This window comes from Schistocerca americana, chromosome 11 (assembly GCF_021461395.2).
Source record: "Schistocerca americana isolate TAMUIC-IGC-003095 chromosome 11, iqSchAmer2.1, whole genome shotgun sequence".
Taxonomy (NCBI): Eukaryota; Metazoa; Arthropoda; class Insecta; order Orthoptera; family Acrididae; genus Schistocerca; species Schistocerca americana.
Window position 1 is genome coordinate 126,099,659 of NC_060129.1, and position 13,291 is coordinate 126,112,949.

Genomic DNA, 13,291 nt, shown 5'->3' on the forward strand with positions numbered 1-13,291 from the left:
AAGTTTCTCGCTGTTCTCATTTCTACTACTTCTCATTACCTTCGTCTTTCTCCGATTTACTCTCAAACCATACCGTGTACTCATTAGACTGTTCATTCCGTTCAGCAGATCATTTAATTCTTCTTCACTTTCACTCAGGATAGCAACCCTTATGGTGCAAGATCAACATTGAAGTGTATTGCACTACACTAAAGAAACACAAGAAACGATGCCCCAATAATGCAAACGAACTTTTCATTCTCCATGTCAACGCAAAGTCTCACACAAATCTGCATACTCTGGTGGAGCTCACATAACTTCATTGGACTGTTTTTTCCCTACAGCCTGGATCCCACACCTTCCAACTTCCAACTGTTTGGCGCAGTGAAGGATTCAAAAAAATGGTTCAAATGGCTCTGAGCACTACAGGACCTCACATCTGAGGTCATCAGTCCCCTAGACTTAGACCTACTTAAACCTAACTAAGGATATCACACATATCCATGCTCGAGACAGGATTCCAACCTGCAACCGTAGCAGCAGCGTGGTTCCGGACTGAAGCGCCTAGAACCACTCGGTCACAACGGCCGGCTAGTGAAGGAGTGACTCTACAGGAATGAAGTGGTATGTGGATGACAGGGTGATTACTGATGCAGCACGACGTTTCCTCTGGCGTCGACTGGTGGGGTGGTAGCAAGCGGCCATGCAGGACATCCCAGCAAGGTGATGAAAGGCCGTCGCATTTAACGGAGATTAGGTTGAAAAATAGGTTTTCGTATCCAAAAGAGTCGGGAATGATATGGTTTATAGAAATCCTGAACAAATCCAAAGTGCTTTCAGAAAAAAAGTCTTGCAATATTTACTGAAGGCCCCTCGTACATCCTCTACAGTGCTTCAAAGTGACCAATGTGAGCTTCTTACGCCTGGTTACCACCGTGGCGAATGGAAGTGTCTGAGGATGAGAGACAATTCGCCAGTGTTCACTACCATTCACCTCTGTCTGTGAGTAAGCGTTTACTCTGGACAGAGCGGAATACAACAAGGGATAACGAGTGTGGCCTATGAATGCTGCACTATTGTTTTTTTGACGCTAATAATCGGCACAGTGTTCGCTTGGAAATCGGTTGAGGTGGACCCGCATTTACTGACATAAGTAATTCCTGTTGGGTTTGAAACTGATCATCATTGACAAAACACGACACTCGTCTTTGTGGGCTAAGGTCTTTGTATGACCACTGTTCTTTCTTACGCAGTTTATTTATTTATTTTTTGTCATGAGTTTTCTGACTGGTTTTATGTGGGCCGCCACAAATTTCTCTCCTCTGTCAACATCTTCATCTTAGAGTAGCACTTGCAACGTACATCCTCAATTATTTACTGGATGTATCCCAGTTTATGCCTTCCTGTATAGTTGTTGCCCTCTAAAGCTCTCTCTAATACCATGGAAGTAATTCCATGATGCCTTAACAGATTCCCTATCATCCTGTCACTTCTCCTTGTCTGTGTTTTCCACATATTCTTATCCTCTCTGACTTCACACAACCTCCTCATTCCTCAGCTTATCAGTCAATCTAATTTTCTTCATTGGTCTGTAGCACCACATCTCAAATGCTTCAATTCTTTACTACTCCGCTTTTCCCACAATCCACGTTTCACTGCCACACAAAGCTGTGCTCCAAACGTACATTCCCTCAAATTTCTTCCTCAAATTTAGGCATATGTTTGATACAAATAGACTTCTCTTGGCCAGGAATGGCCTTCTTGCTCGTGTTAGTCTGCTTTTGATGTCCTCCTTGCTCCGTCCGTCATTGGTTATTTTACTGCCTAGGTAGCAGAATTCCTTAACTTCATCTACTTTGTGACCATCAATCCTGATGTTAAGTTTCCCGCCGTTCTCATTACTTTCGTCTTTCTTCGATTTTCCATCAATCCAAATTCTGTACTCATCAGACAGTTCATTCCATTCGGCAGGTAATGTAATTCTTCTTCACTTTCACTCAGGATAGCAGTGTCATAATCGAATCGTATCATTGATATCGTTTCACTCTGAATTTTGATTCCACTCCTCACCCTTTCTTTTATTTCCATCATTGCTTCTTGGATACACAGATTGAACAGTAGTGGCGAAGGACCGCATCCCTGTCTTACACCCTTTTTAAGCCGAGCACATCGTTCTTGGTTGTCCACTCTTATTATTCTCTCTTGGCTCTTGCACATATTGTGTATTACCCGTCTCTCCCTATAGCTTACACCTATTTTTCTCAAAATTTCGAACATCTTGCACCATTTTACATTTACATTACATGTCGATAAATCCTACGAACGTGTCTTCGCTTTTCTTTAGTCCTGCGTCCACTAGCAACTGCAACTGAAAATTGCCTCTTTGGTGTCGTGTTACAGAGCAACAAACAGTACCTAATTTCCTTTAGACCAGTTGGTCAGTCCGCGTTGATCAGGCAACAACGTCACGATGTAACAGGCACGTCCTGACACAATAGCTCCTGAAACTTCCTGGCAGATTAAAACTGTGTGCCGGACCGAGACTCGAACTCGGGACCTTTGCCTTTCGCGGGCAAGTGCTCCACCAACTCAGCTACCCAAGCACGACTCACGCCCGGTACTCACAACTTTACTTCTGCCGGTACCTCGTCTCCTACCTCCCGAGTTCGAGCCTCGGTCGGGCACACAGTTTTAACCTGCCAGCAAGTTTCATATCAGCGCACACTCCGCTGCGGAGTGAAAATCTCATTCTGGAAACATCCCCCAGGCTGTGGCTAAGCCATGTCTCCGCAATATCCTTTCTTTCAGGAGTGCTAGTTCTGCAACGTTCGCAGGAGAGCTTCTGTAAAGTTTGGTAGGAGACGAGGTACTGGGAGAAGTAAAGCTGTGCGGACGGGGAGTGAGTCGTGCTTGGGTAGCTCAGTTGGTAGAGCACTTGCCCGCGAAAGGCAAAGGTCCCGAGTTGGAGTCTCTGTCCGGCACACAGTTTTAATCTGCTAGGAAGTTTCATATCAGCGCACACTCCGCTGCAGAGTGAAAATCTCATTCTGGAAACATCCCAAAGGCTGTGGCTAAGCCATGTCTCTGCAATATCCTTTCTTTCAGGAGTGCTAGTTCTGCAAGGTTCGCAGGAGAGCTTCTGTAAAGTTTGGTAGGAGACGAGGTACTGGCAGAAGTAAAGCTGTGCGGACGGGGAGTGAGTCGTGCTTGGGTAGCTCAGTTGGTAGAGCACTTGCCCGCGAAAGGCAAAGGTCCCCAGTTGGAGTCTCTGTCCGGCACACAGTTTTAATGTGCTAGGAAGTTTCATATCAGCGCACACTCCGCTGCAGAGTGAAAATCTCATTCTGGAAACATCCCAAAGGCTGTGGCTAAGCCATGTCTCTGCAATATCCTTTCTTTCAGGAGTGCTAGTTCTGCAAGGTTCGCAGGAGAGCTTCTGTAAAGTTTGGTAGGAGACGAGGTACTGGCAGAAGTAAAGCTGTGCGGACGGGGAGTGAGTCGTGCTTGGGTAGCTCAGTTGGTAGAGCACTTGCCCGCGAAAGGCAAAGGTCCCCAGTTGGAGTCTCTGTCCGGCACACAGTTTTAATCTGCTAGGAAGTTTCATATCAGCGCACACTCCGCTGCAGAGTGAAAATCTCATTCTGGAAACATCCCAAAGGCTGTGGCTAAGCCATGTCTCTGCAATATCCTTTCTTTCAGGAGTGCTAGTTCTGCAAGGTTCGCAGGAGAGCTTCTGTAAAGTTTGGTAGGAGACGAGGTACTGGCAGAAGTAAAGCTGTGCGGACGGGGAGTGAGTCGTGCTTGGGTAGCTCAGTTGGTAGAGCACTTGCCCGCGAAAGGCAAAGGTCCCCAGTTGGAGTCTCTGTCCGGCACACAGTTTTAATGTGCTAGGAAGTTTCATATCAGCGCACACTCCGCTGCAGAGTGAAAATCTCATTCTGGAAACATCCCAAAGGCTGTGGCTAAGCCATGTCTCTGCAATATCCTTTCTTTCAGGAGTGCTAGTTCTGCAAGGTTCGCAGGAGAGCTTCTGTAAAGTTTGGTAGGAGACGAGGTACTGGCAGAAGTAAAGCTGTGCGGACGGGGAGTGAGTCGTGCTTGGGTAGCTCAGTTGGTAGAGCACTTGCCCGCGAAAGGCAAAGGTCCCCAGTTGGAGTCTCTGTCCGGCACACAGTTTTAATGTGCTAGGAAGTTTCATATCAGCGCACACTCCGCTGCAGAGTGAAAATCTCATTCTGGAAACATCCCAAAGGCTGTGGCTAAGCCATGTCTCTGCAATATCCTTTCTTTCAGGAGTGCTAGTTCTGCAAGGTTCGCAGGAGAGCTTCTGTAAAGTTTGGTAGGAGACGAGGTACTGGCAGAAGTAAAGCTGTGCGGACGGGGAGTGAGTCGTGCTTGGGTAGCTCAGTTGGTAGAGCACTTGCCCGCGAAAGGCAAAGGTCCCCAGTTGGAGTCTCTGTCCGGCACACAGTTTTAATGTGCTAGGAAGTTTCATATCAGCGCACACTCCGCTGCAGAGTGAAAATCTCATTCTGGAAACATCCCAAAGGCTGTGGCTAAGCCATGTCTCTGCAATATCCTTTCTTTCAGGAGTGCTAGTTCTGCAAGGTTCGCAGGAGAGCTTCTGTAAAGTTTGGTAGGAGACGAGGTACTGGCAGAAGTAAAGCTGTGCGGACGGGGAGTGAGTCGTGCTTGGGTAGCTCAGTTGGTAGAGCACTTGCCCGCGAAAGGCAAAGGTCCCCAGTTGGAGTCTCTGTCCGGCACACAGTTTTAATGTGCTAGGAAGTTTCATATCAGCGCACACTCCGCTGCAGAGTGAAAATCTCATTCTGGAAACATCCCAAAGGCTGTGGCTAAGCCATGTCTCTGCAATATCCTTTCTTTCAGGAGTGCTAGTTCTGCAAGGTTCGCAGGAGAGCTTCTGTAAAGTTTGGTAGGAGACGAGGTACTGGCAGAAGTAAAGCTGTGCGGACGGGGAGTGAGTCGTGCTTGGGTAGCTCAGTTGGTAGAGCACTTGCCCGCGAAAGGCAAAGGTCCCCAGTTGGAGTCTCTGTCCGGCACACAGTTTTAATCTGCTAGGAAGTTTCATATCAGCGCACACTCCGCTGCAGAGTGAAAATCTCATTCTGGAAACATCCCCCAGGCTGTGGCCAAGCCATGTCTCCACAATATCCTTTCTTTCAGCAGTGCTGGTTCTGCAAGGTTCGCAGGAGGGCTTCTGTAAAGTTTGGTAGGAGACGAGGTACTGGCAGAAGTAAAGCTGTGAGGACGGGGAGTGAGTCGTGCTTGGGTAGCTCAGTTGGTAGAGCACTTGCCCGCGAAAGGCAAAGGTTCCCAGCTGAAGTCTCTGTCCGGCACACAGTTTTAACCTGCTAGGAAGTTTCATATCAGCGCACACTCCGCTGCAGAGTGAAAATCTCATTCTGGACGATAGCGTCTTTCTACCACTGTGCGCATGTCCATGTCGATCCACCATATTGTAGTAATTCCACACAACTCAATGGTTCGTACCCGTCACTTGACTTCATTAACTTCACATCAGTTATGGAGTGTGACATGGCTTTCCGGTAGTGGTCCTAGACCATCTGCAGGGCCCCAAAACAACCAGTGTGCTCTGTTAAGGGCGTGGCTGATACAGTCAGATCCTGTTATACGCGGATTGGGTACCCCCTTTTTCGCGTTTATGCGGTGGCGCCATCTGTTAACAGTACACGGGAGCAGTAATGCATCAGCGCAACTTAACGAGCATCTTCTTCGGTGTCATTTTTCAAGCTTTCGCGGCGAGGCGTTCTCATGTTGATTAATCGGGTTTCTGCCGGTAATTCGCGTCTTTCGAAATGGTTAAAATGGCTCGGAGCACTATGGGACTTAACATCTATGGTCATCAGTCCCCTAGAACTTAGAACTACTTAAACCTAACTAACCTATCACCCAATACCCAGTCACCACGAGGCTATTCGCGTCATTCCTGCACGATATTTCAACTGAGTGACTCGCAGCCTTCTTCAGGTGCTGTCTGATACTACAGACAGCAGTCTGTACTACAGATACTGATACTACAGACGCACCTGATGAAGACTGCGAATCACTTTTGTGTCCGTCAAGACGAGAATCGTATGTTGAGGTCAGTACAGCTGTGAAGTTGCGCTTGACACGGTCAGCATTCTAAATATCTGGTAAAAGGAAAGGGAGTATGGCTGATGAGGGAAAGAAGTGTAGCCGGCCGCGGTGGCCGAGTGGTTCTAGGCGCTTCAGTCTGGAACCGCGCGACTGCTACGGTCGCAGGTTCGAATCCTGCCTAGGGCATGGATGTGTATTATATCCTTCCTTAGGTTAGGTAGGTTTAAGTAGTTCTAAGTTCTAGGGATCTGATGACCTCAGATGTTGAGTCCCATAGTGCTCCGAGCCGTTTGAAAGAAGTGTGTACGAAGGTCGTGTTCAATAGAAACAAAATTAGAAGTTTTGGATCGCCATGAGAAGGGTGAGGGTATTGTTGACATCCAGTCTGCCTAGGGACTTAGTAAATCCACTGAGAAAACAGTTCGAAAAACTTCTCACAGTTCAACTGACTTAAGCGTGAGCAGAGTGACCAAATGTTGCCTGCGGGCGATAGAAAAAATGCTAAGCCACTGAATCCAGCACCGCAGCCAGCAGCATATGTCGCTCTCTGGAGCTGCCATTCGAGCTCACGCCAACGAGCTTGTATGCAGATTTGCCAAAAGAAGAGGAAAATCCAGCACCTTTCTAGCTCATCCTGGTTTGGTCGCAGGCAGAGGTAGCTGGCACCGAGGAATGTAAATCAACGTTTAAAGGATTTATGACATAAAAAAGGCTCTAGTGCTAAACAAGTTTTCAGCCTTGATGAAACGAGCTTATTTTGGAAACGAAAGCCTAGCCACATGTTCATTTCTATTGAAGAAAAAACGGCACCTTAATTTACAGCTGCCAAGGACCGATTCACCCTTATTTTCCGAGGAAATGCTGCAAGGAATTGCAAAGAAAGCTCCCTCCTTTTCATCTACCACCTTTAAAATCATATTGCACTAACGGGTTGTGACAAGACCAGGCTGGACCTGTAACGATGATTTTAGAATATTATTCGTTTCAGTGTTAAATTGTGTATTAAATTTTGAATTAAAATTCGTTTCAGATACACAATAACGGTTATTAGTGGTAAAAATACTAAGAAACTCTGCTACTTTAAACTTAATATGTGGGTAAAGATGAGCCGAACCCCATATTTTACAGACAAAATGACTCTCGATTTACGGTAATCCAGCATGCGTGGTTATTCCGCGGAACGTAACTATCGCATGAAACGAGATTTACCTGCACGAAATTGGGTGAGCTTATTCGTCCACGAAATACAGTTCGAAAATTAAATCAAAAATAGCTCTCGTCCCTGCTGGGCACGTTTCCCTTATTTGTAAGCGGAAACCGCTGCCAGATATTCGCAGTTTGGGTCTCCTCTGCGCCGTTGTCAGCTCACATGGTATTTGGCTGGAAAGTCCCTGACTGTACAGTAAGTCAGAACTTGAACATTCCTCTCTGTCTTTAAGGGTTGAGCATGGAAAAAAATGTATATTCAATGTATTTTGCTTGCTACACCTTAATTTTGGTTCAGATAGGATAAATTAATGTATTTCCACTTAGTTATAATTTTGGTTGAGATGGGACAATTTAATGTTTTTCCTTAATAATTATAATTTTGATGCACATGCGATAAATTAATGTTTTTCCATACTAGTTACAGAAGTGCCAGTTATTTCTGCTGTTTTTTATTAACTGACAACCGCGTGTGTTGTAATAAGTTGATGGAGGACAGAGTCAACAGACGCTGAACCTAATTTCACCTCCCTAAAGGTAACGTACTGTATTTGGTTAATTTTTTTGTTAAAACTTGCATGCAACAAAAAGTTGTTGTTTATAGTGTCTGGTGCATTCAGTATCGATCACCATTCCCCCTTATCAAGGCTATAGGCAGTGTTGCAGAGTATTGGGTGATGTCACCTGGGGGTCACTAATTTTTTGTCTGGTGTGCTTAAGTGAATTAGGCATTATCATTGCAGCTCTCATAAGAAAATAATAACTCTAATAAAGAATTTAATACTCAAAAGAAAGGAATTAACTCGCAAATTGCTGTTTTGATTCCGCATCAACCTCTAGAGCGTTTCAGAAGAAATGAAAATTTGTACCAGACCAGGACTCGCATCCAGATTTCCCACTTGCCCCGACCGCTCATCTTAACCACTTTGGCTATCTGAGCACGTGTCCAGGAGCAGCTCTAGTCTCCAGTAGTCCTGGTGCCTGCTCTGCCCTGTGTTCTCACCCACGCAGGGCGACAAAACTTTTCTCACGTCACCGCCTTGCTATGGGATGGAGAGTGTAATGGAGCATCTGAGACGAACGACAGCTGCATTGAATCAAACAGAGCTTGGATGGCAAGTACAGGTACAGCTGCCCATGCAGCTTCAACACGATACCACAGTTCATCAAGAGTAGTGACTGGCGTATTGTGCCGAGACAGTTGCTCGGCCACCATTGACCAGAACATTTTCTGTATCCAGAAAGGCCCGTACAGGACCTGCGGTATGCGGTCGTGCATTATCCTGCTGAAATGTAGGGTTTCACAGCAATCGAATGAAGGGTAGAGCCACGGGTCATAACACATCTGAAATGTAACGTCCACTGTTCAAAGTGCCATCAATCCGAACAAGAGGTGAACGAGACGTGTAACCAATGGCACCCCATACCGTCAAGCCGGGTGATACGGCAATATAGCGATGACGAATACACGCTTCCAATGTGCGTTCACCGCGATGTCGCCGAACACGGGCGCGACCATCGTGATGCTGTAAACAGACCCTGGATTCATCCGGAAAAATTACGTTTTGCCATTCGTGCACCGAGGTTAGTCGTCGAGTACACCATCGCAGGCGCTCCTGTCTGTGATGCAGCGTCAAGGGTAACCGCAGCCACGGTCTCCGAGGTGATAGACCGTGCTGCTGGAAACATCGTCGAACTGTTCGTGTAAATGGTTGTTGTCTTGCAAACGTCCCCATCTGTTGCCTCAAGGATCGAGACGTGGCTGCACGATCCGTTACAGTCATGCGGATAAGATGCCTGTCATCTCGACTGCTAGTGATACGAGGCCGTCGGGATCCAGCATGGCGTTCAGTATTACCCTCCTGAACCCTCCGATTCCATATTCTGCTAACAGTCATTGGATCTCGACCAACGCGAGCAGCAATGTCGCGATACGATAAACCACAATCGCGATAGGGTACAATAAGACCTTTATGAAAGTCGGAAAAGTGATGGTACGCATTTCTCCTCCTTACACGAGGCATCACAACAACGTTTCACCAGGCAACGCCGGTCAACTGCTGTTTGTGTATGAGAATCGGTTGGAAACTTTCGTCATGTCAGCACGTTGTACGTGTCGCCACCGGCGCCAACCTTGTGTGAATGCTCTGAAATGCTTATTATTTGCATATCTCAGTATCTTCTTCCTGTCGGTTAAATTTCGCGTCTGTAGCAAGTCATCTTCGTGGTGTAGCAATTTTAATGGCCAGTAGTGTAGAGGCAAGGCCAAATGAAGATTTGAGCCCCTCTTGGAAGTATGCTCGGATTACCGAAATGGTTAGAGCGACTGCTCACGAGGAGCGCGACATTCGGGTTCGAGTCCTGGTCTGGCATTTGTTCTGAAATATCCAATAACTGACATGGAACCATAATTGCAGTTTGCGAGTTAATTCTTAATTGAATGTGGCTGTTGAAAGTCAACACAATGTTTGAGATATTCCATTACAGTACAATGTTAAAGCAAAGGGTTTAGTGAGCTTACATGATTATCATCTGATGATGCTGGATATTCTTCACGAGGAGTCGGTACATGTGAGATCTGGACGTGCTTGTGCGGACGTGGAACGAGTCTCCCCGTGCAGTGTAGACGGCGTCTGTGGAGGTCTGTTCGGCGAGAGAGTCACCGTCCAGGCTTTCTAGACTGTTGGCAGGGGCTACGGGAGACGGGCACAGGGAGGCCACATTGAGGTTGAGGACGTCGAGTTCGGCAGTGAGGTGCAGCATGAGCGTGACGAAGAAGATGTCAAGGAAGAGGCCAGTCAGGTTTATGACCACGTTGGTGACGGCCTGCACCGCGTAGACCAGCTCGTAGTTGGGGGAGCGCTGCAGGTCGAAGGGTGCCCACACGGGTAGGGGGGTTCCCCTGGTCACTGCCGTGCCGTTGGCTGCCGGGGCAGACATGGCGTCCACGAGTGCCGGCGTCAGCACCCACAGCAGCGCCGGCACCATCACCGACACCTGGACAGCAAAGGCACTGCTCTGTGGGAACCAGCTACCACCAAACCTAGGCAAGTAGCACGTTATATACAGGGTGTCCACAAGGAGACTCCAACATTTGAACTCATAAAATCTGACAGGAAACACAATTTATTGACGAACAAATACAGGGAAATCACACAGCAGCTCATCAAGTTTTCATACACAGGTGGACGGTTCAGTACACTTGAACATTGGGGCCACGGGTAGCGTGAAGAATATCAAGTCTATAATCGATTTCGTGCCGTGTGTTGCGGAGCATCTGTTGTGTGACAGAGTTTGTCGACCATTCTTATGCGCTGTTTCAAGTCTTGCAGGTCCTTTACTGGTGTAGCGTATATCCGATATTTCACATAACCCCACAAAAAAATTGAGGGGGGTTATGTCGGGCGAACGTGGCGGCCAAGGAATTGGACCTCCACGCCCAATCCATTGTTGCGGGAATGTGTCATTTAAAAATTTCCGGACATCAAGGCCCCAGTGGGGTGGTGCAGCGTCCTGTTGAAACATCACATTTGGCTGCCGATCTTGCACATAAGCCCACAAGAAAAAATTGAGGGGGGTTATGTCGGGCGAACGTGGCGGCCAAGGAATTGGACCTCCACGCCCAATCCATTGTTGCGGGAATGTGTCATTTAAAAATTTCCGGACATCAAGGCCCCAGTGGGGTGGTGCAGCGTCCTGTTGAAACATCACATTTGGCTGCCGATCTTGCACATAAGCCCACAAGAAAAAATTGAGGGGGGTTATGTCGGGCGAACGTGGCGGCCAAGGAATTGGACCTCCACGCCCAATCCATTGTTGCGGGAATGTGTCATTTAAAAATTTCCGGACATCAAGGCCACAGTGGGGTGGTGCAGCGTCCTGTTGAAACATCACATTTGGCTGCCGATCTTGCACATAAGCCCACAAGAAAAAAATTGAGGGGGGCTATGTCGGGTGAATGTGGCGGCCAAGGAATTGGACCTCCACGCCCAATCCATTGTTGGGGGAATGTGTCATTTAAAAATTTTCGGACATGAAGGCCCCAATGGGGTGGTGCAGCGTCCTGTTGAAACATCACATTTGACTGCAGGTCTGTTATCTGTGGCACGGCAAATTGTTCCAACATGTCCAGGTAGATAGCTCCATCCACAGTCGGCTCCTGAAAGAAAAACGGCCCAACAATGCGATTTATCATTAAACCACACCACACATTAACTTTTGGACTGTTGCGCATGTGTTCCCTAGGTGCATGTAGATTTTCGGACCCCCAGATGTGCACATTATGACGATTGACAGCCGCTGATGAGTGAAAGGTTGCCTCGTCAGTAAACATCACGCGTGATAAAAATGGCTCGTCCGTGGTAATGCGATCTAACATGACATGTGCAAATTCTTCTCGCTATGGTCGATCATCAGGCTTGATTTCTTGCACAACCTGCACTTTACATGCGTACAAACGTAATCACTGATGAAGCACTTTGTGCACCGTTGAACGTTTCATACGAAGTTCTCGTGCTGCCTGCTGCACTGGCTTCTGTGGACTTGTTCCACATGATGTTCACTGATCCCAGGCTTACCACCACCGTGCCCTTTCGCAACACTCCCAGTATCCAAAAACTCATCACACCACTTCTTTATAGTCTTGAACGACAGAGGCGCTTTGTTGTAAACTCGAAGAAAGTTTCTTTGCACTGGGGGGTCGCCGATTTTGTCTCTGCATACCACTAGACCACTTGTGCACGCTCCTTCATATCCTCCATTTTGCTAAAACAATTGATTGCAGCTCCACTACCGCCACTTGGAGTATCAAATTTGCACACCACAAACTTGTTGAGTAGCTCTGTCTGCCCCTTCAGGATTCACAGGTCCACCATCTCAAATGAGAAAGATATAGCATATTAAAATGTTGGAGTCTCATTGTGGACACCCTGTATTTAAACTGACAGACTCTGGGAGGTTGTAGGGGACATCAAAAAAAATATTTTTCCCTAATGTCATTTTTTCCTATGACTAGTATTTAAACCAGTAGAGGAAGATTTCTCTGGCGGCAAATTAATTGAACCTACAAACACTTTTCCATTTTTTATGACCAAGAGACAACACATTGACACAACCCAATTTCAATTACAGTAGATTTTCAAAAATGCCTCCATTGACACTTAAACAAAGGTCACACCGTTGGATCATGTTCTGTCTGACACGGGCAAAAACCTCAGGAGTATCCTGAATTGGTCCTGCTGCTGCTACTATCCAGGCAACCAGATCCTCTTCTGATGCAACAGGAGTTGCGTAAACAAGGTTGCGCACCTCTCTCCACACAAAAAAGTCCAGAGGGGACATATCTGGGGATCGAGCAGGCCATGGTACAGGATACTAAAATGTAGACTTTCACGGCCGGAAATGTCATGTCCACTATGATTATCCGGGCTGTTATGCCGTGGTAGGTTGATAAATTTTGTCTCAATTCCCAACGTTTCGTTCCCGTCTTCGGGAGATATCTTCAAGGGGGTCTGTAGCTCGATGGAAGGTCCAACACAGCCACTGGCTCGCTACGTTTGGAAGAGCACAAGGGCAATTGTAGAAGAGGAGAAACGGAACGATCAGCTGTTGCGGATCATGCTTTCCAGCCAGGGAACCACAATATTCGTTTCGAGGAGACGCAAGTACTAGCGGCCACAAGCGGATATTACGAAAGGCTCTACAGGGAGGCAATCGAAATCGCTAAACACTCTAATAATTTCAGTCGAAAGAGGAGGCCGGGTAATTTGACGGTATATGGATTCCGGTGTTGAAGAAGATGTGTACCACCCGTCCACTACTGGGTGATGGCAGCGGACAGCGGCCAATTGCACTGACGTTTTCAAAACACGTGACGTCACGCCGCGGCGCGGGAGCGCGCTGACACGGAATTAAGCGGCAGTCAGTAGCGAGCCAGCGGGGGTGTTGGACTTCCATCGAGCTACAGACGCCCTTGAAGATGTCTCCC

General features: G+C 47.3%; 1 protein-coding gene across 1 annotated transcript in view; it reads right to left on the bottom strand.

The window, feature by feature from the left end:
- Positions 1-10,293, bottom strand: part of LOC124553366 (odorant receptor Or2-like) — a 122,297-nt gene extending 112,004 nt beyond the window's left edge. The window contains exon 1 of the mRNA XM_047127238.1: positions 9,827-10,293. Coding sequence (XP_046983194.1) covers positions 9,827-10,293 — 467 coding nt within the window. The remainder of the gene's footprint in view (positions 1-9,826) is intronic.
- Positions 10,294-13,291: the final 2,998 nt, after the last annotated feature.